Here is a 23,160-nt window from a genome sequence, read left to right as displayed (position 1 = left end):
AAAGGTTTAGGAATTTGTCAGATAATCCACTGTTTAATTGAAAAAAAAAATTATGATTCTCACTTAACCATGATGTAACAATGTGGAATAATTTTGTGTTGTCATATATACACCAGACATCTAATTATTTGTAACATGCAAAGTTCCAAGGAAAGGCAGCTTCCTATTTCCAATAAAGTTAATATTCATGAGATGCTGGTAACTTCCTGCATACTATACAAAGTCTCAGGTTCTTTTCAGGAAAAAAAAAAAAAAGACTAATTATTTTGTTAAATTTAGCTCAGCAAATTTATTGAGCAACTATTGTGCACAGTGCTGCTGATAGTTTTAATCCTGGTGTATCAGCATATTCTATGACATAGCAAGTAATTTAGATACATGCTTGCCTTGACATGCTGCATTTTAGCATGAGAAAGGATTTTTGTTACGAGGTCCCTCTTACTATCCACCATGGGGGATTACTACGAATTACCTTGGCCTAGCTTGGCAAGCCTGTGCTGTATTCTCATCTTTAGGAAATGGGAAAGGAGGTGCATGCATCTTGAATCCAGAAATGCAACTGTTCAATTAGCAACCTGAATGGGATTCAGACAGCATTCCTGGGTTCTGATAGCAGTCATTTTGCATGCAGAATTGCTCTAAAGTGCCATGATCTGTTTTGTTTTGTTTCCTAATTAACACTAATCAAAACTTTTTAAACATTTTTTTCAAGCATTTCCACCAGGGGGCACTCCCCTCATTGAAAGCTCTGGGCCTAAAAAAAAAAACCCCACAAAACCCAGAAGGTTTCTAAAACACATGAGACTGTCTACACTGGCTTCTTGAGTGTCCCAGGGTTTGAAACATCTCTTCAGACCATCAACATACTCCAGGCAGATGAGCTGCACTTCTCTCAGTAGAATAATTAACTGAAGTTGAAATAAATGCTTTGCCCCTAAAACATTTGTGTACTTAAATGGGATGTAATGCCAGCATCGAAAGATGGGTGGAGAACTTCCTAAATTCTTCCCCAGGCCCCATGGTGTCTTCTGCTGTAATCCATACATGGATGACTTAGTCTCATTTTAGCAAGACTTGACAATATTATTAGGTATTTTTCGTGTGTGTGTATGTGTGTGTTTCAGTATATGGAGTCCTCCACTGCCTCAGGATAGATTACTTTATGATTTAAGATTTTTAAAATGTCTAATTTCAGATTTCTCAAATATAATATCCCAGTTGTTTATATGATATATTTTACTCTAATCTGTTTTTATAAGAATTACTGTACAATTAATATAATGAAATATCACACAAAGTGCCACATAACTTTACATTGAAGGCCCTACCCGAGTACTAAAATCACTGGTAGGATCTAGCTACGGGTGGCATATCTTGTTCTCAATTTCTACCACCTACTTGGATTTTTTTTTTCTTTTTTGGTCCATCTGTACATAATTAACCCATTTAGTAAATATATCAAACACTTATAGTTATGCTGGAATAATAAAAATGAATATCAGATTATTATACTCCAGGATATTATAACATATATGCTGAATGTTAGCATCTGTTTCTGTGTAGTTAATATATATTGCTTTGGCAAGCACATTTTTAAACATAATATTTGGCGGGAAGGGGTGGAGAGCAAGGCTATTTTATTACACCTATTTTCAAACTTTTTTTTGAGATCTGCATAGTTTGATTTCAGTATGACCCATTAGGAACACAGTCAGCTTGATTTGGTTGACCTTGTACAGATTAAATAGCTGGATGATTGACTCCTTGTTTAACTGAATTTTAGTTGGATTGACTGGGTTTTGCTCTTGTGTAGACACAATAGTAGCATTCCTTGTTATCAATAAAAGGATATGACTTTATTCTTCGGTCACATTTCTTAGAACAAAGCTGAAAGTTTAGGTTCAATTTCAGGCTTTGGTTGCAATAGAACAAGTGAGAGACTTCTTTCAAATGGACTCCTGGGCCCCTTGGTTGTGATAGTGGCTCTCTTTTAATACAAGCTTATAAATCATTTTCAAAGTGGACAGTACTTTTACACTGTCTGCACTCAACTCTTACATTTAGGCAATATGGTCCATTATCCTTGAGAAATTTTGAAAACAAAACCAGGTTTGCACTTCTAGGAAACCATGAAGAGACCTCAGATGTTGCAACCTTGTGCTCCAGTGCTTTAGGAAGACACTTAACCTTCCCTCCCTGAAATATACCCAGTAGCCATTCCTGAACATTATTGGAAAGTAGATTTGCAAATTATATAGAAATCTTGACAAAATTTTATTTTGAGCTATGTTACAAGAAGCTGATACCCAGCTAAGTGAAGAAAACAGATGTGTCTTGGCATTCCAAAGCATTATGTCATGTACAAGACTGAAAGGACAAGGGTTGCTCAGCCCTTATGAAACAGAAAAATTGTTTCTAATACTTTAACACATTGGGGAAAGCCACCTGTTTTTGAAAGAGTTCTTTTAAATGTTAACAAAAAATTAGTTGAAAATTTAATGCTGAAATTTTTAGGGGAAAAAGGTACATTAAAGGGGTTTAAAATGGGTTTATAATTTCTTCTCTATCACTAAATAATCATTTGTATTCTCAAAGAAATTTTATGATTACAGAAAATTTAGGATATTCTTTTCCTTGGCATGCTATGATGAGTTTTTACAATGTGGAAGACTAGTTACATATTTCAGATGTTATCTATGTTTTTGAAGTTCAGAATATCAGCCTGAGAGCCAGTGGAACAGTATAGCAAGAGTGTTTTTAGAATAATCTGAGTTAGTATTATTAAAATGTCACTTGGTGTCATTTAGTTTATAGTTTGAAGATTAAGGAATAACTTACACACTGACTATGAAAATAGAGCATGAGTCCTAAGTGATGCTTAAGCAAAAGTATTTTTTCTCCTTTGTTAGAATTTGTTACATCTCATTTTTTGATGTGAAAGTTCTGCTTATTCTCTGGTAATGGCTCTCTATCTTTGCAAATCAGGCTGCTGGCATTCCACTGCCTTTGTCTAGGCAGCCTGTGAACTACACAGCTCAATGCTGTTGTATTATTGAGGATTTCATTTATTCTGAACTTCCCCAGATCCTCTCTCTGTGAAAGAATTCATGGCAAGTTAAGCTACTCAAAGGAAGGAGATCAATTAAGCAGTTTCAGTTTATCGTATATGTAAAGCAGATGCTTAATAAAATTAAGAATACAATTGAGACTGTCTTTTCCACCACTTCAGTTGTAACTCTATTCCTATGGAGAATGAATGCCTCTGACGGTTCATTTTCTGCAGAGTGGGGAAGGATCTCCACTGGCCAGCCAGAGCATGGTGCAAGCTCACTCACCCTGTGCCTCTCCTCCCCTGCAGGGCTTGCTTTCAGAAATCCTCCGGAAGGAAGAGGACCCCAAGACTGCGTCCCAGTCTTTGCTGGTAAACCTTCGGGCTATGCAGAACTTCTTGCAGTTACCGGAAGCTGAAAGAGACCGAATCTATCAGGATGAGAGGGAGAGGAGCTTGAATGCCGCCTCAGCCATGGGTCCTGCCCCCCTGATAAGCACACCGCCCAGCCGTCCTCCCCAGGTACAGAATCCTTTTCTTCCTCAGAGTTGTTTTTGCTGATTAAAAAGAAGTATTTGGGGAAGAATCTTCACCAGAAATTAGACGGAAATAGTTTTTTTTTAAATTATATTTAACCTGTGGAGATATTGGTCCCAAATCACTAATTTTTATATAAACATGGTGAGATAATAAATAAATAAAGGGAAGACCATTGCTTTGGGCTGCTTCATTCTTTGGAGGTAAAAATAGTCCTTAAATGAGATATTTATCTCTATTACTATTCAGTAAATAAGTGTTTTATACTCAATAGGAAAAAATAAAAAAATAAAGTGAATTTTATCCCTACCAGTTTTGGAAGCACCATTTGAATAGCAAATAAATAAAAATAAATAAGTAATTCCATTTGTATTTATGCTTTCCAGTACAAACTGCAGCTGGTTCCAATTACATATCATTTCACTTGTAATCTTTCATAATTAAGTTTAATACAATCCTTGAAGGCAGGTTTAAATGGAGCTGATAGGGAATTCTGTACATATTCCCAAAAATGGGTACATTTTCTACTTCTCCAAATTTTTGCACTTCCTAGCAAGATAAAAATTCACCTCCCAGGTATTAATGTATATGTGTGTATTTGTATGTTTTTATTCGTTTTTAAATAGCCTCATAACTGTTATGAGAATTCAATAAATTCTCAATATAAACTGACAGATAAAAGTATGATAGTGGATTAAACTCAATCCTCAACCAAATGTATTTTCTGATATTTAGTTGGAGGCCTGTACAACTCTCCAAAATTTTGAGTCAGCTAAAACTGGATAAAAATTGAATATGAAACAGAAGGTCAACTAGTCATATAATAATATAAAATTAATATCTTTATGTTAATTTCTTTTCATTATAGTAAAAAATTGTCATACAATCCCAAATAAAGAAACCTAGAAAAAGCCTGCTGGCATTGCTTAATGGATAAAGCCACTGCCTGAAATGTTGGCATCCCATGTTGGCCCCAGGTTATGTCCCAGCTGCTCCGCTTCCAATCCAGCTCCCTGATAATGGCCTTGGAAGAGCAGTGGAAGATAACCCAGATGTTTAGGCCCCTATTACCCAGGTGGATATGGAAGAAGCTCCTGGCTTCCACCTCCCAGCCCTGGTGGTTGCAGCCATCCAGAGAGTAGACCAGTATGGATGGAAGATCTCTCTGTTTCTCTCTCTCTCTTTCTCTGTGTAACTCTTTCAAATGAATAAGTAAATCTTTTTTTAAAGATATATTTATTTATTTGAAAGTCCGAGCTACATAGAGGAGAGGCAGAGAGAGGGAGAGGTCTTCCTTCTACTGGTTCACCCCCCAGTTGGCCGCAATGGCCGGAGTTGTGCCAGTCCAAAGCCAGGAGCCAGGAGCTTCTTCCAGGTCTCCCACGTGGGTGCAGAGGCCCAAAGACTTGGGCCATCTTCTACTGCTGTCCCAGGCCATGGCAGAGAGCTGGATTGGAAGTGGAGCAGTCAGGTCTCGAACCAGTGCCCATTTGGGATGCCGGCACTTCAGCCCAGGGCGTTAACCCGCTGCACCACAGTGCCCGGCCCCATGAATAAGTAAATCTTAAAAAAATAAAAAAACCTAAAGAATGAAACTGCTTTAGATACTTCATAAGTAAGGAGTAGATACAATAGTCAACCACTTTTTGAGGATATTAAATTGCTTATCATGTTCTAAAATGAATTTTTTCAGAAATGTCACAAAAATTCATTCTCCATTTTATTTATAGAAAGTCAATTTGATCTTTATAGGAACAAGACTATAAGGAATTCACTGTAATTGAGAAAAGAAAGACATGTTTCTATGTACATAGACACAGCTATTGACTTTAATCCCTAAAATCTTCTATAAAAAATTCTCAAGATAAAGAATGGGGAATTTATATACATATGACTTTTTAAAGACTATTTTAACACTCCTGAAATGTTTAGAGTTAGTATACACACTGTCAGTTAACTTTGCTTCAGTAATCATTAGCTATAGGCATTGGGGCAGTTATTTTATTTGTAATTTAATTTGCAATGTTAATAAAAGTATCTTAAGGCCAATATGGACTTCACATTGAGCTTTTTTAAAAAAAAATCTATACAAATAATTGACGTAGTGGTTCTATACTATAGCTTTTGTTTTCTAATTTTTCTGAGATTTTAATTGCTTTATTTATTTCCCAAAAGTCATTTGCTTCCCTTATTAAAATTTTTTCTTAGGGAAAGGTATACTAACTCTTACTAAATGATACTTATTTTCACATACCATCAGGTATGTATGTGTTTTAAGGTTTTGTCTGCTATGATAAGTTGTGATAGGAAATAATATATAATTTACTTTGCCTGAATTATCAAGTAACTGGTTCAACCGCCTTTCACTGTATATGTTTGTCTCAGGAGCTTGAGATCAAGCCCTTAGCTCGGGCATTCACCTAGTGATGAGAGTATAAAGTATGTAAAACTCTTTCAAAGGAAACGTTCCCTATTAAAGCAATCTTCCTGGCTATCTAACTAAACACCAAAGTGATTATCTGATGTGTGTAATTTTATTTCACTACTATAAGATAAATCTTAAATTATCTTGTTTACCTCATAGGAGAATCCCTTTGCATTACTTTATATTATTATAATAGAGCTCACTTCCAATTAGATCACATTTTATCCTTTAACAATGGCTCAATAAATTAGATTGCAAGAGATTCTTAATGTAGGAGTATTTTAGATTTGGAAAAACAGGCTATAGAACAATTGGGTCAGTACTGTTTTGCAGTTGTTAAAATCAAATCTGTAAACTGGAACCAATATATTACACAGAAAGTTTTTTGATGTTGCTGGTTTTGTTTTTTATTTTATTTTTTTTTTTAATTTTTGTTTATTTGTGTTTACCTGAAAGGCAGAATGGGAGAGACAGAGATCTCCCATCAGCTGGTTCACTCCCCAGATGCCCACACCAATGAAGACTGGACCAGGCCAAAGCCTGCAGCCTGGAACTCTCCATTGGAATGCAGGCCTCCTAAGCCACTGCCACAAACATTCTTACTGCAGATGACTAAAATGGAATCAGAGAAGCAAGAGTAGAGGAAACCATGATACAGAGTCAAAACGCAAATTTTGTTTAGACTTTGTGTTTTGCCAGAGAGGAGTCTGTGAAACTGCTATGCATTTCTTTTCCCCCAGAATTGAGACAAACCTTGTGCTTGGATTTGAACCCTGATTTCTTTCTAAGGAACCACATGTTAGAGGCAGAGGCACTGGAGTGGGCATTGTGTTGGGTGCATCAGGTCAGGCAGCTGCTTGAGATGCCTGCCTCCATGTTGGAGTGACTTGCATTGAGTCCCTCATCTGCTTCCAACTCAGCTTCTGGCTACTGTGAACCTGGGAGCACCAGAGAATGGCTTGAGTGTTGAGGTCCATGACACCCACATGGGAGACCTAGATTGAGTTCCAGGCTCCTGGCTTCAGTTTGGCCCTACCCCAGCTGTTGTGAGCATTTGGGGATGAACCAACACATGGGAGATAGTCATTCATCCTCCCTATCCCTCTTCCTGTCTTCTCTCCCTCTCTTTCTCTCAGCCTCTTCCCTTCCCTCCCGTTTTCACTCTGCCTTTCAGAGAAATAAAAATAAATTTTAAAACTTGGGGGAAAAGAGAAGGGCAGAGGCCTGCCTGGCTCACAGAAAACCTAAGCCACCTTTAGGCTTGAGAGACTGGGTTCTCTTCCAGCTCCATGCAGGATATAGGTCATATATGAGAAGATTTCAGAAAGACCCTGTGGCAAATCACACTGCAAGCCTATTGAGGAACTTGTATTCTGTCTTCTTCAAGAATGGACTTCCCTGGATAGTGAGGCAATGGGTCTGGTTACCAGGACCACTCTCCCTTGGATACCTGGGCTAGCCTTAGAAACTGCCCAGCCCCTCTGAGGTGCCCCTACACAGAGGTGTCCCTGGGGCTCCAGTGCAGCTGGGCTCTGGGCCAGACCTGTTAGCTGCATGTTGTTTACATACCTTACATGTTCTAATTCAAGAAATACAAATACTTGTGCTTAATAACAACTCAGTTTTCTAAGCACCTTCACATATATGAGTGCACTGAGTCTTCATCCCAGCCTTTTTCTAGGAGAGAAATGGGAAACTAGAATGTAAAGTCTAATCAGTTTTCAAACCCTTTGTTAATTATGTGGCTCTTTTCTCTACCTCAAGCTACCTCTTCAAAATAAAGCAGCCTTATTCTAGAAAGGGGAAAACAAAACGAGGAGACTTCTTCTATTTGCCATAGAAGGAAACTCTGTTAGATTGGGAAGAAGGGCATATCCTCAAATGCTGTCCTAATGGAATAAATCAAATGGTTGATCCATGTGGGAAGACTTAGTACCATGGCATTTCTGATATTGTGGAGAAAATAGCCCTTTTGAAACTTTTGTGAGAAAATATCTTAGGAGAAACCAATCTGTCCAAAGTTCTTAAAGTTTTTTTTAAAAAAAGATTCATTTATGTGAAAGGCAGAGAGAGCAAAAGTTTCCACCGACTGGTTCACCCCCCAAATGGCTTCAATGGCCAAGCGCTGATCCAGGCCGAGGCCAGGAGCCTGGAACTCCATCCCGATCTCTCCCAGCGGTGGCAGGGGTCCAAGTACCTGGGCCATTTTCTGCTGCCTTCCCCGTAGCATTAACAGGGAGCTGCCCTGGAAGCAGTCAGGACTCAGACTGGCGTTCTGATGTGGACGCCAGCGTCACCCGAAGGTTTTGAATCTAACTGTGCTTTGGTGAGTTCATTAGAGGAAGCTTACTAATAATTAATGATTGGTTTCTGATGATTTCTTCTATAGGACAAATCTGGGTTAGGCTTATTTCTGCCTTAGGTGTATACTTCTGGTTTCATTTGTGTATTTTAATATATGTTAAGTTGTGGAGTTAAAATTAATTTAGAAATTTAAGATTCCATAAGAAATGTTTCAAAGCATATAATTATCAAATTATAACTTTTACATGAGCTGTGCAATTATTTTTTCCTTCATTTTTATATCTTTATGTAATTCTTTAGTTTCTTCTGAAGTAATATGGGAAATTTTATAATGCTGACTTAGAGAATGTACAAGGTCATATATATATATGGAATATATAATTAATTTGGTGGCTGTACAATTCTGTCTCTTTATAACAATTCCTCATAAGATATAATGAAATAAAGGTTCATTTTGGTTTCAGGTTCAGTTACAGGCGGGAACTTAGATGCTTGATAAAGGTTTTATTTATAATGGATCCATTAAACAACATTGTTTTGAGATCTCACTTATGTGCCTGTAAAATGCTTCCCTTTAATTGTCATCTTTTTGTTTCTTGTTTTTTAAAGATTTATTTTATTTATTTGAAAGGCAGAGTTACAGAGGAGAGGCAGAGAGAGAGAGAGAGAGGTCTTCCATCTGCTGGTTCACTCCCCAAATGGCTGCAACAGCCAACCTGGGCTGATCCTAGGCCAAGATCCTGGTCAAAATCCTGGAGCTTTCTCTGGTCTCTCACGTGGGTGCAGAGGCCCAAGGATTTGGGCCACCTTCCACTGCTCTCCCAGGCCATCAGAGAGCGTGTCAGAAGTGGAGCATCCAGGACTGGATCCGGCACCCATATGGAGTGACTATGCTGCGGCTGGGGCTTTACCCCAATGCCACAGCGCCTGCCTCACCTGCCCCTAATCGTCATCCTTTAAAGAGCTGAAAGCCTTTTATGTTTAGATTTGGAAAATAATAAATGTAGTTTGTAGAAAAGGAAGAAAAAAAGACCAAACCTTGGTACCATAGACAGTGTTAATATGTAGAGATTTGCGAGTGAGAACTATTTTCCAACACCATTAAGGTTGCCACAGAAAGCACGTTTCATATGTAACCTTACTAGGAAAACATTTGTAATTTGCACACCTTGAAAAGTAAACAAGTTGGATTTTTAATATTAATTATAAAAAATTGGCTACTCAAAGTTAGACATTGGTCAGTTAGATTTAGCAAAGGGCTAAATCTAAAACAGGTCTAGCATGTTTTTAAAAGAAGAATTTTTCCAAGTAAAGAGGGACCATATAATATCATAAGCTTATTATAATTCAATGATTTCTAAAATCAGCACTAGCATCAGACCAATTTAAGTTCACATCTCAGCCTCACGTATGGAAAAATTACTTAACATCTTTGTTTTCACAGTTCTCTCAGTTTTAAAATGGGGCGATAATAGTAGGTATAATGTATGTTAATATACACTAGTATAATGCCCAGCACATAATAAACAACTAACATGTCAGCCTTTATTATCATAAATTTTAGAACTTTAATTTTTGCATGCATGCTTGCAGGCAGTTCCTGTCGCATCAACCAGTAGCACATTCACCAATCAGAAGCAAAGTAGAGTTCGCTTTATGTAACTTGAAAGTTTGATTTGTGGATTTAGCAATCCATGTAGAAACAAAGTGGAATTTTCATCGAAAATTTGGATTCCACTGCTCAATTTTACTGAAATTAAGAGCGAACCCAAGTGCTCAGCCCTAACCCCACATGGGAGGGTAAATAGTGGAAACTCTAGTTCTTAACTGCTTCCCGGCGCCACGGTAATAATGGAGTAGTACAGCCTACCTGATAAAAGCTGTTCCGAAAGCAACTGCATTTATTTTACCTCCTGTGCTATTTGCAGAGAAGAGCTGAAGAGTAGTTTGTTTTGCCTGGAATGAACTACTTTATGAATTTTAATGTGTGATATAATATTAAAAGCTAAACCAGGATTAAAGAAGATTTTTTTTGGACTAAGCTAAAATAGTACTTAGTAGAGTGAGGTATAAAAGATTTTTGTTTCCATTTTTACCTGGGGAAAAATTCAGCTTTCATATTTTTGAAAAGCTGTCCAAGTCAGTTCCCCTTAAGCAATAGCTTGTGTTTAGGAAAAAATGCGATTCAAGAATTCTAATAGCTTATCTGTGATAAGATAAGTATCTGGGCCAACAAGATGGTAAAGACAATCTTTTCTAAATATTTTTAAAATGAGTAATACAGACAGATACTCTGTAACTTTATTTCTTAACTCTTTGCCCTTAAATTCTTTTTTTTAAAAATTCTTTCATGTGTTCTTGTTTACCTCTTTTGTTTTGATTGTGTTGGCTCCTAGGAAATTATTTTTTTCTTTTATGATTTAGAATTCTTTATTTTTGGTTCAATTTGTAATTGCTTCATATAAAAAATTTAACAAAAATGTTTTAGAAACAGTTTAATAATTATAACCCACCTCAAAGATAAATTCTTAAATATAGTTTTTACAAAGGAATGAAAATTATTATAAAAACATAGCAAAACACCAGGTTTCCAAAGCCTGCTGTCTTTAACTATTGCTAAGCACATTGCTACCGAGGAATTGTTTCTTCCAATGCACCGGACTTGGTGCCCCCATTTCCATAACATTCAATTTTCAAAGTGATTGAAATGGCTTTTCTTTCTCTTTCATTTAAGCAGTGAGAAAAATAGGTATTAAAAGAGACCCCATGGGGTGATCAAGTCTATCCCTCTGCCTCAAAGCAAGACCACCCCAGAGCAAAGTTTTGAATCTCACCAAAGCAACTTTGTAGGCAATTTATGGTAATGGGTTAACTCTTCTGGCTCCTAAAGTGGTGTTTAGCAGATTATTGCTTCAAAGCCCTGTATGCCTTCTTAGTGGCCTCTAGTCCTTAATATACCTCAGTGAATGTCCTTGCTAACTACAGTCCCAGAGCTAGAAAATGAATTCTGGAGATATAGCCTTATCTCTTGCCCATACCATCTCCAGTTAATAGTTTAGCAGAAGTGACCCAGCAGCTGGTCACTTGTCTGTCCTGCTTTCCCACTGTGCCCTCTTCAGGCCTGTGGTCCAGCCATTTCACTTTTCACAGTATTATTCTTTCCATGCCTACAAGAGTTCAGCTGTGGTGGAGTGATCTTCCTACCTCCTCAAAATAAGCAAGAGATCAATTATCTTGCCAATTGGCTACAAGCGAGAGGGTTCATGTGGCATATCATAAAGGAACTCATAATTATTCTTTGAGTAGAAACAATTGGATTGCTTCAAGCAACCTCTGTCCCACTTTTCATACCAAATATTTTGGGAACAGGATGAAATACGCCTAGAAGACTAGCAGTTTACCTAGGGTTGTGTTTGTGTCATTTAATGCCAAAAATCATTTATCCTAAAATTTTCTGTTGTTTGTTGTTTATGTGAGAAATTGTCCAAGATGGTAAGTTTCTAAAGCATACCATAAAGAACCCCTAAGAAATGAACCGTGTAAGTAGTTTTGCTGGGAGAAACATGGTCCCGTTTGTATAGTAATTTTTTAATTTACATTTTCATTAGATTCCCCTAAAAATAAAAAAAAAACTCATAGTCCATACATAAGTTTTCCAGGCTGGTTCATACATCTGCATAATAAAAATTAGGGTTTTAAACAATAATAGAATCAATAAATTTTGAGGCCTTCCCTCTAAGATTTTGTAGCATTTTCCTGCTTAATATCTGCTTAACATTAATACCAAAGGCATTGATACTGATTTTTCACTTAAGATTATATATTTTGAATATATTTATAGTCACTGATTATATTTTTTGTGTAATATACAGTAATTTTCTATTAAATATTGTGAAATATTTCCTTATTATCTGGTTCCACAAGTCAAAAGGAAATCATTATACAGGGGTGCCAGGAAAAGATGAAATAATTATACAGAACAGCTTGGACATGCACGTGTAAAATGCAACCAGCCTTTATGATAATTAAGCAAGGCACTCTACCTGTTTCATGGATGGATAGAAGATTTAAATATGCAGTTCTGCAAATGGCTTTATTATGGAAGATTTTTAAAATGAAACATAAGAGGAAAAGGCATAAAAAAGAGTCTAAAATTAAAAAGGCCATAGTATATAATAGCTATTAGTGATGCAATTGTCTATTAGGCATTGGGCACCCAGAGAAGATACAGCGCTGAGCATTATGATTTTAATTGTGAATTTCCTTTGTTAGCATTGCAGTGGAAGGTAATTGGAAGACAATTAGTTTAGGGTTTTCAAGTCTTTGAAACTATTTCGTTTTCCAGAAAACTTACTTTATGGCATTATATTTCCTGGTTGTCAGCTGGCAGTTGCTGTCATATTACAGATGCAATCACCTGTGACAATGTGACTTCCTTAACTTAAGCAATCTGATCTCAGGGCAATAACTAATGTTGAATGACTTCACTGCTGACCACCTTGGTCATAAAAGGAGCAACAGTGTCTAGTTTGGATGCTGAGCCTGAAAAGCTTCAAAACAATTTGGCCAATGAAAAATGACAGCCATGTTCAAAATGTTTGTAGGTGAAAACAGCTACTATTGCTACTGAGAGGAATGGGAAACCAGAGAACAATACCATGAACATTAATGCTTCCATTTATGATGAGATTCAGCAGGAAATGAAGCGCGCTAAAGTGTCCCAAGCACTGTTCGCAAAGGTTGCGGCAACCAAAAGCCAGGTAAGAGCCTCTTTTAGGCGTTGAGAATGTTTATCTGTGATGCTTGTGGGATTTTCACTGAAAGTGGTGTCTGTGTTCAGTATGAATTTGCATCACTGAGCAGTCACAATTTCTAGGATTATTTAGAGCTGTAGAATGAAGCATTGTTCAGATTCAGGTTACAGACGCTTGGTTTTCTTACCTCCAACAGAAACACAGCAGACCAAGGATTTCTTGGTGAAACCCCAAGTTAGTTAACAGCTGTTTTTAGAAGAATGCTCTGTGGCACAGAGGTTTCTCAGTTTAGTATCCCGAGGTAGAATAAACGCCTTGAATTCCTGTTGTTCATTGTCACTTAGATGGCTTGGATTTTCATCCTGAAATACTACAAATATTATCTACAGTTTCTTTTCCAACTTGGCTACCTACAACTATTTGTTGGTGCACTATTAAACTGACCACACACACACAGAAGTATCTTCTCAAGTTAACAATTTTAGTTTTTCTGTAGATGTATGTAAGACACACTAATTGTACCACAGTTGGAAAACTTGTCCACCTAATGAAATTTAGCTGAATACTCTTGAACTAGAAAAGTTACAAATCTCTACAAAACAAAATAAAAGCAAAGGGTAAATAATGCAGTGTAATTGTCATATTAATCATTTCTGCTCATCAAAAATAGATTTATCTATATGCACAAACTGACAGTTATCTCTAAGTCCTTCTCCAAACCCTTGAATCCTCTGTAAAGGCCCAGAAGAATGCTAAACTCACTTTGTAAAAGGATCTGATAATACTATCAAGGTGAGATTCAGAGGCATTCAAGCGCTCCAGGTGAGATTTTAACAACTTGAAATTGCAAACAAGTATATTTTCATTATCACTAATGAACCATCTTCTATAAAATAGCCTGATAATGTGTCACCTTGTGACAAAATACACAACCTTGGGAATACACAGTGCCTTTACAGTTTTCTTAAAATTTTACTCTGTCAGCATTAATAGTGGTACCTGATGGGAGTTTTGCTTTAGAAAAATATTGTTCCTGTTTAAGTTATAGGCTGGATGAAATACTTAAGGGATATCTTGGAAATGTTATATAAAAATGATTAAACTCAAGCTGTGGACTGTAAAAATTATAGCTTTATAGGCCACATGCCTGCCTACCCTTCAATCACTGTCAAAGTGATAATTTCTACAATAATATGTTTCTTTTATTGTGAGATTCTAAACATCAAGTGCTGTTTAAACATTAAACTGAATTGTTTATGTTAGTGCTATACTCAGTGTGTCATACATCAGGCCACCGTAATCTCTCATGGAATGTAAAATTCTGTCATGAATCATGGCTTGTATATCGGAAATTACTGTAATTTTGATTGGAAATTACAGGGCTCTTGAAATGTTTCTAATTATGATAGAATGTTAGAGCCGCTTCAGACCTGTGTGCTTCTTCAGATGTCTTCATTTACATGCCGAGACTACGCATTAAGGAGAAATGTCCTGTTCTCACTTCACCCAACCACCCCAGATAGTCTTGTTTTGGCTGTCTAGTCTAATTATGATGAGGATCTCATATTTAAATAAATATTTTCTCGCCTTTCTTCCCAATCCTGCATCTTTTTATTTCTGACCTCTCCAATTATCAAGAATAACAGACTGCATTCCTGTAAGGGCCAAGCCCTTTCCCCAAATTCCCAAAATGGAGAAATGTAGACATGCATTTATAATAATAAGGGTCAGCCTTAAAACACAAGAATTTATATTAAAACTCTTCAATGACTGTCATTTAGTCGTCTGTGATCTGTCATACAGTTCAATCTAGATTCTGCCCTCCCCTTTACTTCCTTCCTGAATGGAGTGTGGCTCTCTATGCTTAACAGCATACCTTCGCTACCTTTGACTTGATTCTTTCCTTAAACAAACCCCAGATTGTGCCCACCTGGGCCGAGTTACTGATTTTTTTTTTTGAACTATTCAAAAAGTAGCAGCAGCTGACTGATAATGCCTATGAATAATAATTCTGGAAGTTCTTAACATTGTTATTTTTTGTACCCCATCCTGTGCAGCTCCTCATGAGCCTTGATTTCAGCAGGGTCAGTGGGCAGCTTCTTATCATCTCTGTGATGGTGATTCCCTAAGGCCCTAAAGCCTTTGCCAATCTCCTCATTTCTAGTTGAGAGAGAATCCGAGGGGCCAGTTGTAGACTGTGGGGTTGAACAAACTATGAACTTTTAGTCCCTTGCATAGTTAGTTGTTCCTCACTTCTATTTTATTCTTAACCTCCTAGCAGATTTTTTATTGTTGTTCTTTTGTCCTAGTTTCATTCAGTTTAGACATCAGGACTACCCTTTTTATGAAAATGTGGTATGTACGAAGATTGATGATTACTTAAAAATAAGAGTTCAAAAATAAATGCATATATCACTAACAGCAAATCTGACTTAACAAGGAAAGGTGGTCATTTACTTATGTTTTGTTCTGCTGCCATGATATTTTGCAAGGGAAACAGAAAAAACTGGTATATAAGCAAATATTTCCAAATCGGGCTTTTCTCATGGTCAAAATTCTTCTGAAATAGTTATTTTTGCCTCAAATATGTGTGCCAGGGTTTGTCAGACTGAGTCAATACTCTCGCAAGATGAAGTGTATGTAGAGCTGGAAGAACCAAAGCCACTTCGATCTCAGCCCATCTACCACGTCCATCTGTTCCTGTGTTTCCCCCTGGTTGTCTGGGTTGTCTGAACATTAATCACCTTTTTCGTGCTGAATTCTATTGTGTATTTATTATCTACATTTAATTTAGTAACTCTGTTAACTAGCATTATATTCCTTATTTTACACATGAGGGTTATTCAACTAATAAGTAGTAAAACCAACTCCAAATTCTCTGCATTGCTTCTACTGTTTTAGTATCTCTTCAGAGTTCCAGGCAGCACCAGGAACTGAAGTTGCACTCTGCTCCGGGAAAGAAATACTAGGGGTATTGGACTGCTTGGTAGTAGAAGCAGTGAGAGCTTTTCTTTCTTTATCGAAATGCTCATGGAACACAGATTCACATGACTCTTGGCCTCCAGACTTTCTCGTGCCTATGGCAGTGGAGGTGGGTATACATGGCTTATAAGTCACAGGAATAGCTGTGGTCCAGGCTGTGTCGCTGGCATTATAAAACAGGGAAATTATTTAACCTTTTTGGGCCCGAGATTCTTTGAACATAAGAAGTTACCTGCTATAATGTATGCACAAGAGCTTTAAAATTATGTATCCCTATACAAAAACGGATCACATTTTATAGTGTGCTAAAGCAAGAGGTTCAGTCCTCCATATGAATAAGAAGGATTTATTTATCATATATTTGTGTATCACAGATATCTTCATTTTAAAAGGTAAAGCATGCTCTGCAGTGACTCATGAACGAAGTATTTTCAATTAAAAAAACCCAACTTGCATGGATTCCACCATTGCACAAGTATTATCTCTTCTTTGCTTTCAATAATAGGAATGAGGTTGTTTTTAACTCTAATAGAAACGTCTGAATAAAATACGCAAGTAAAAAGTGAAGGTAGGTTACTTTTTTGCTTGGTTAGGAAAGCAGCCTAATGCAAACTTTAAAAAGATAATGTGCTTTAAACATAATGTGAGTAGCTACAAATGAATACACTTTATATTCTGAGTATTCAAATAAGCAGAAGTTTTTCCATGTGAATCATATTGGAATTTTATCAAACATTTAGTCTGATAACATTCAAATAATTATGAGAGCAGAATTTGCTAATTTTACTGTTTAAAAAAAATAGTTGATTTGGGTAATAACCATTACAGTATCAAGGTTCAGTTACTGTTCATTGGTTATAGTGTTTTCATATGGGAGATGGAAATGGAATTTTTTCCTTAATAGTGGCAGATGTTGGAATCTAATTTTATTCTACAGCAAACCCCTTGAGAGCTCTGAGACTTAAGGTGTGTGTCCAGCAAGGGGACATTAGCGGCGCCACAGGCCTTGCCTTGTATATTGAATTGTTACATTGATTTTCATGTGTGCAGAAGTGGGGCTTGCAGGTACAGTAGTGCAAAAAGAGAGTGAGTGAAGGACACTGACATAGCCACACTGTATCTGTACTGTGTTTAGAAAATTATTTCTCTCGAGTGCTTCATTGAACAGGATATTTCAGGTAAATTTTTTTGACTGAACATAATTCTCAGTGTAATATTTTCCAATGCAACAATGCAATCTCCACATTTCATAGAATTCCTTTTTTTTTTTTTAAGATTTATTTATTTCAGAGGCAGAATTACAGAGAGAGAGAGGGAGATACAGACAGACAAGTCTTCCATCCACTGGTTCACTCCTGAAATGGCCACAATGGCTGGAACTGGGCCAATCCAAAGCCAGGAGCCAGAAGCTTCTTCCGGGTCTCCCATGTGGGTACAGGGGCCCAAGCACTTGGCCATCTTCCACTGCTTTCCCAGACCATAGCAGGGAGTGGATCAAACCGGTGCCCATGTGGGATGCCCGTGCCGCATGAGAATGCTTAACCTACTATGCCACAGCACCAGCCCCTCATAGAATTCTTTGGCCACTATGATCAATTGATAGGTATGGTTTCCGAATCTAAAAAGAGGGAGCGGGAGCAGGGATTTCAATTATGCAAAAATAGCAAGACTAGTAAAAAAAATAGTTTAAAAACTTGCTTTCTTCCTTTTTGTCATTGAAAGTTAGGGCCTCTAGGAAGAAAGAAGAGATAGTGGAAAAGAAAGAAAAAGAATAATTCAGTGCTTCTTGGATTTGTAGTGAAAAAAGCATCATTCTGACCTTTGCAAATTTTTAGATGGTGATTGGAATGTCTTAATTATAAATAAGACATAGTCACAAGTCAGGTGGCCAGAAGTATAATTTCATTGCTGATAATTAGAATCTGTAGCGACAAAATCCAAGAATTAAATCATAGAGCCAGTGACATCACATCTGTATTCTAGCATGTCAGTGAAGGCGTTTTTTTATTTTGTTAGAATTAACAAAATTTCATAGAACCTACAGTTTGAAACTGTGCTGAATCACTCTTTTGAAATGCTGGTGAACAGACTTTGCTGCCATAAGAATTCACCTGTGCAGCCTCCTATTTAAGGCACACAGGAGGCCCTGCAGATTTGACAGTCACAGCTTTTCTTATTCCTGGTACCACATCCTTTGGTAGCAATCTGTGAGAAGATCTTTGCCGTGTGTCCTCAGAGCCCCTTCTCTTGAGCAAATGCAGTTTTCTTCAGCCAGAGTCTGAAAAGAGAACTAGCCCTGGAGAGATACAGCTTAAATTTCTCTGGATCCGCATGCCTGGAGGTAGAGGGGTTACGAGGAACACTTGTAGGGAGAGCAAGGAGAGAAGTAAGATGCCCTGTATCATACCCCCAGATCTCAGCAGCCTGCCCACCTTCCGTCTAACACATGTTTTTGAAGTCTCCTGTGCTGTGTTCTTGAATAAGAAAAGTGCCATTCACTGTCTCCCTGTTTAAGGTGTTTATGTTTCGTAACGGCTTCTAAAAATCTCTTGTGTCTGCACATCGGAGATCCATATTAGATTCAGTTATATTTCTGGTTGAATGCCAATAGAACTATTGAAAGCAATGGTTGTAAATATTAAATACCCTGATAGTTTAAAGGTACGTCATTGCATGTTACAGAATTTCTTAAAGACCAATTGAAATTTGTAGATCTGAATATGAGATGTTTTCTGATCTGTGCATTCTAACAAGCCTGTTTCAGTAAATCTAAAGTTGGTCAAGAAGGTCCAGCATTACTAAATGAAACACTTGTCTATCATGCATTGGATTCAAAGTCATGTAAAAGGGTGTGTTTTCTCCATAGACAGTTGGTGTCATCTACTGTAACAGATTGTTTTGTGGTAGCTTGTTTCTGCTTGCAGATAACTTTCTCCCTAAATATAAAATTGATTTATTGATGAGCTGAAAGTTGTAAATACATTTTCCTGTTCAACCCACTAGATAAGTTTAACTGTTAAAATATAGTCATTACTCCATTACTCTCATTCAGCCCAGTCTCTTCCTCTTTAGACATTGATACAAAATCTATTTTATGCAAGATTTGAAGAGAATCAGTTTGTGAATGTTGGGTCAAGTCTTTTTTTTTTTTTTTTTAAGATGTATTTTATTTAGTTGAAAGGCAGAGGTATAGGTAGAGACAGAGACAGAGAGAGAGGTCTTCCATCTGCTGGTTCACTCCCCAAATGGCCACAATGGCTAGTGCTGAGCCTGGCGAAAGCCAGGAGCTAGGAGCTTCTGCCCAAGCACTTAGGCCATCCTTTGCGGCATACTCAGGCACATCAGCAGGGAGCTGAATTGGAAATGGAGCAACCAGGACTCAACTGGTGCCCAGATGGGATGCTGGCACTGAAGGTGGCAGCTTAACTGCTAAGCCACAACACAGGCCTAGGAGGCCCCAGGGCCAGCTCTTTAAAGAGGACCATCATGCAAGAGAGTACAAGGAGAGTCACTGAAGGAGTGGTCACTTCACAGCAGTTCAGCGTACATGTCCTGAAGCATGGGTATGCCAGCTATATATTTATAGAACCTGCTTTAATCAGCGGTCACCTTTGCTCCTAAAATGCTAGCATAAACTGAAAGATATAGACTAAGAATATCCTGTGAAAGTTCCTCTCTTTTGTAGTGCTTCTGTATTCAGCTTTGACAGTTAAAGAGTTAGTTCTTCAGGACAGGATCAGGTAGCTAAAAGAGTAGTAGGGAAAAGAGCAAACTAATGGAATTTAACTCATAATAGGAATTAATCTTACAACTGAATGTCATCCAGTTAAACTTAGCATACAGCTATAACACTGATAGAATCGTTTTAACAAACTCCCAAGTTAAAAGACAAAGTGTTTTCTCAGAAGTCTCAATAGTTATCTTTTATGTTTTTGATAATGAAGGTAGGTTTTATTTTAACTTTATCTTCTTTTTTCCTCACATGAGAAATGAAAATAAAGGCCCTATGAAATGAATGAGCTATGAAAATGCATTTATGCAAAATGACAATAGAAAAATAGCTCTGGAAGAAACTATACCATTAAAATTTCACATCAGTGAAGGTGCTAGGAGAGGAATGGAAGAACTTATGTTGGTAATACTCATGTGGATCTAGTGCAGATATTTTTCTGCCCTGAAGAACCTTCAGTATCTTAAGAAGTAACCTCAGAGATTACTCATTTTTTAAGGATGCTTCCTATGCTGTTACACATGGCATTCTTTCACTCAGCAAAGTGATCAAACCAATTTATAGATCACTCTGTATTTCAGAGATTAGTAGAAATCTAGCCACTCTACAGTTTCTTAAATTCCTTGCAAAAAGTACAAGGTCCAAACCATTTGTGGAGTTGACATAGTTGTCAAATGGATGAAGTTGGTTTTGTTTCTAAGTCTTCATCTACTATTGAATGTTAATACAAAATCTGTTCTCCTTTGATTTCTTGATTCAACAATTCCAGTTGCCTTTGTGTGTGTGTGTGTGTGTGTGTGTGTGTGTGTTTAATAATTCCCTTTTCAACCAGCGTGCTCCAGGAATTGGGTTTAAACACACTGTTTCATAAACTGCCAACCTCCTCGGCCGCCTCAGTGCCTCTGATTCAGTAAATCAGATCATAGGCAGCATGCTGTCATATAATAAGGTGTCTGATCCTTATTACCAGTTTGTTGATGCACAGACTCCTTCAAATTGACCATTGCAACACATGGTTTCCCCTGAAACTAGCTGTGATAATTAGCGTGGTTCTAATGAGACAGAATGTCACTGATCTTGTGCTGAACTGTCGAGTATCGACGCTACGGATGGGAACTGTCAGAGCCTGCCATCTGTGACAGCGCTTGGCATATTCCAGTGGCAAGGTAGAGCATGCTCAATAGAGTATTTTCAAACAAATGACCCATTTCTTGAGGAGGGCTCTGTGTTCTATTCAGCTGGAAGAATGCATGCCCCAACTTTGTCCTACACTAAGGCCATTTTGAGATCCAAATGAGAGGAAACATTTAAATCTCTGTTAATGTGTTTTGTAAGAGGAATCTTTTGTTTAGCAGGTGAATTCTAAGTGGCATTCCTTCCCCTGCTTTTTTTTTTCTTCTCCCATTGGTCCCATAGTGTCTGTTAACAGTAAAGCAGTCATTTAAGATACTTCCCCCAATTTTAAAATTGCCTTGTTTAGGAGAGATTTGTTGGGGAGTTGGGGATGGCTCCTAGTGATAAAGCAGTCTGATTTAACAGAGGGAAGGAGGAGACGAAAGAAATCATTCAGGAGATGTGTAAGAATACACAAGTCGAATAGAAGAATTAAAATGGACAGGGCAGTTAGATTTGTAGGCTCCAGAGAGAAGTAGAGATTTTGTGCTGGAGTAAAAGTCCAGTGCTGCTTATCATTCCAAAATATGCTTTGTTGCTTTTTATTTCCTCCTCTCTGGCAGACCACACAGGGCTTGTTCTGAAGAACATTTTCACTAATCTGATCAGGCAGCCAAATACGCCGGGAAAACTGCTTTAATGATCCCACTAATTACCTCAAGTCAATATGAACTGTATTATTAGACTGAGGGAAAATATTCCATTAGGTCTCCCCCTTGGGAGTTCCTCCGCTTTGTGATGTCACTGAAGCCTTCACCCTCTCGCTTGTAATTAATTTTATTTACACACGCAGGCACGCACAAGGTCACACCTGCACAACCGGCGCTGGCCAGGGAGCTTGTGGCACTCCGGCTTAATCAGATCTGTCATAATTACCATTCTGCATGTTTCTGACACACGCTGTGAAATATTTCAATTTAACTGCCGCTACCAGCACAACCAGATGTAGTGCGAGTGTGGCTGCATTGGAAATATTATTCCTCAGGATAAACTCTCTCCTCCTCCTTTTTCCTCCCACCCCCCCCCCTTTTTTTTTACAGCTAATGTGGCACAGAAGCTGATGTATCCTGTAAATCTTGAATGCAGCGCTAGATTGATAACAGGCGATTAGACAGTTTAACCACAAACAGCTTGTTCATTTTTCACAAATGAAAACCACATGTGGTGTAACTAAAATTTCAGGCCTTTTTTTTTTTTTTAAGGGGTTGGGGTATGTGTGTGTATTTAAGATGTGCTTAAATAAAATAAAATGCAGGCATAAGAAGTTAAGTGCCTAGAAAACTGGAAAAGTTGCCTAGTGTTTTCTAAGGTTTATCAAAATTGTCATCAAATTCCATTTTTATACTTTTACCAAAATTCAAATGAGAAAAAGATTGTATGCTCCTTTGGGTTTTCCATTTTGTTTTCTGTAAAGTTTTTGTTGTTTTCCCGGGAGGAGGGATAATCAAAGGGCTCCTATGCCTTTTTATTTTTTTCAGAGTTCAACCTTATAGTTGAACACAGTTTCTAAAAGGATTTCTAAAAGTGGGCACATGCAGTTTTTCTAAAGGAGAGTTTCTTTTTCTTTATTTTAATGAAAAGTTGTTACTTTATGGTCAGATACCAGACAGTCCAAAGACAAGAATGGCGCCAAACAGGAAATATATTTCATCTAGACATTTGTTGATATGCGGAATCATTTTGAAAAGTACAGTTGAAAACCAGTAAATTCTGTTTCTGTAGAAACGTTGGGGATACCAGACAGAAGGTACAGGCGCAGTAGGCAACCATATAAGGCCAAAGTTATCACCAGTCTCAAAAGAATCCAGCCGTAAAAACATTAAATTATTGGAGCCATAAGAAGGCAAATAAGCTGGTGGAAAGCTAACTCTAAGAAAGGAGGAAGCACTAGGACCGCGATGATTTAGAGCCATCCTCTAGCGTAGGTTCACAACAACCCACTTTAGAGAACATTTAAACATAGATACAGCCTAGTTACATGTCTTTTAATGCCAAATAAAATACACTCACTCTTTTTATCTTTGCTTTACTACTTCAGTTATGAACCTGGCTTAGAAGCTCCCTGGAATTCTACAGTGATTCCTCTTGTCTGATAAGAGGTGCCATTTCCCATGGAACAGTGAGCTTCTCCCTTTGTTCTCTCACTTCATTTTCCCTCTTGCTTAGTAATTTTCTCAAGTTCTGTTAGCCTGAATATCACTTTAGA

General features: G+C 37.6%; 1 protein-coding gene across 8 annotated transcripts in view; it reads left to right on the top strand.

The window, feature by feature from the left end:
• The window catches only part of SATB1 (SATB homeobox 1), a 97,852-nt gene that overhangs the window by 55,649 nt on the left and 19,043 nt on the right, over positions 1-23,160 (top strand). For all 8 annotated transcript variants that reach the window (XM_051818499.2, XM_051818500.2, XM_070073219.1 and 5 more), the window contains 2 exons: positions 3,359-3,571; positions 12,920-13,075. In XM_051818499.2, the coding sequence (XP_051674459.1) occupies positions 3,359-3,571; positions 12,920-13,075 (369 nt within the window). The remainder of the gene's footprint in view (positions 1-3,358; positions 3,572-12,919; positions 13,076-23,160) is intronic.

Source organism: Oryctolagus cuniculus, chromosome 4 (genome assembly GCF_964237555.1).
Source record: "Oryctolagus cuniculus chromosome 4, mOryCun1.1, whole genome shotgun sequence".
Taxonomy (NCBI): Eukaryota; Metazoa; Chordata; class Mammalia; order Lagomorpha; family Leporidae; genus Oryctolagus; species Oryctolagus cuniculus.
Note: the sequence above shows the minus strand (reverse complement) of the source record. Positions and strands in the feature narration are given on the sequence as shown.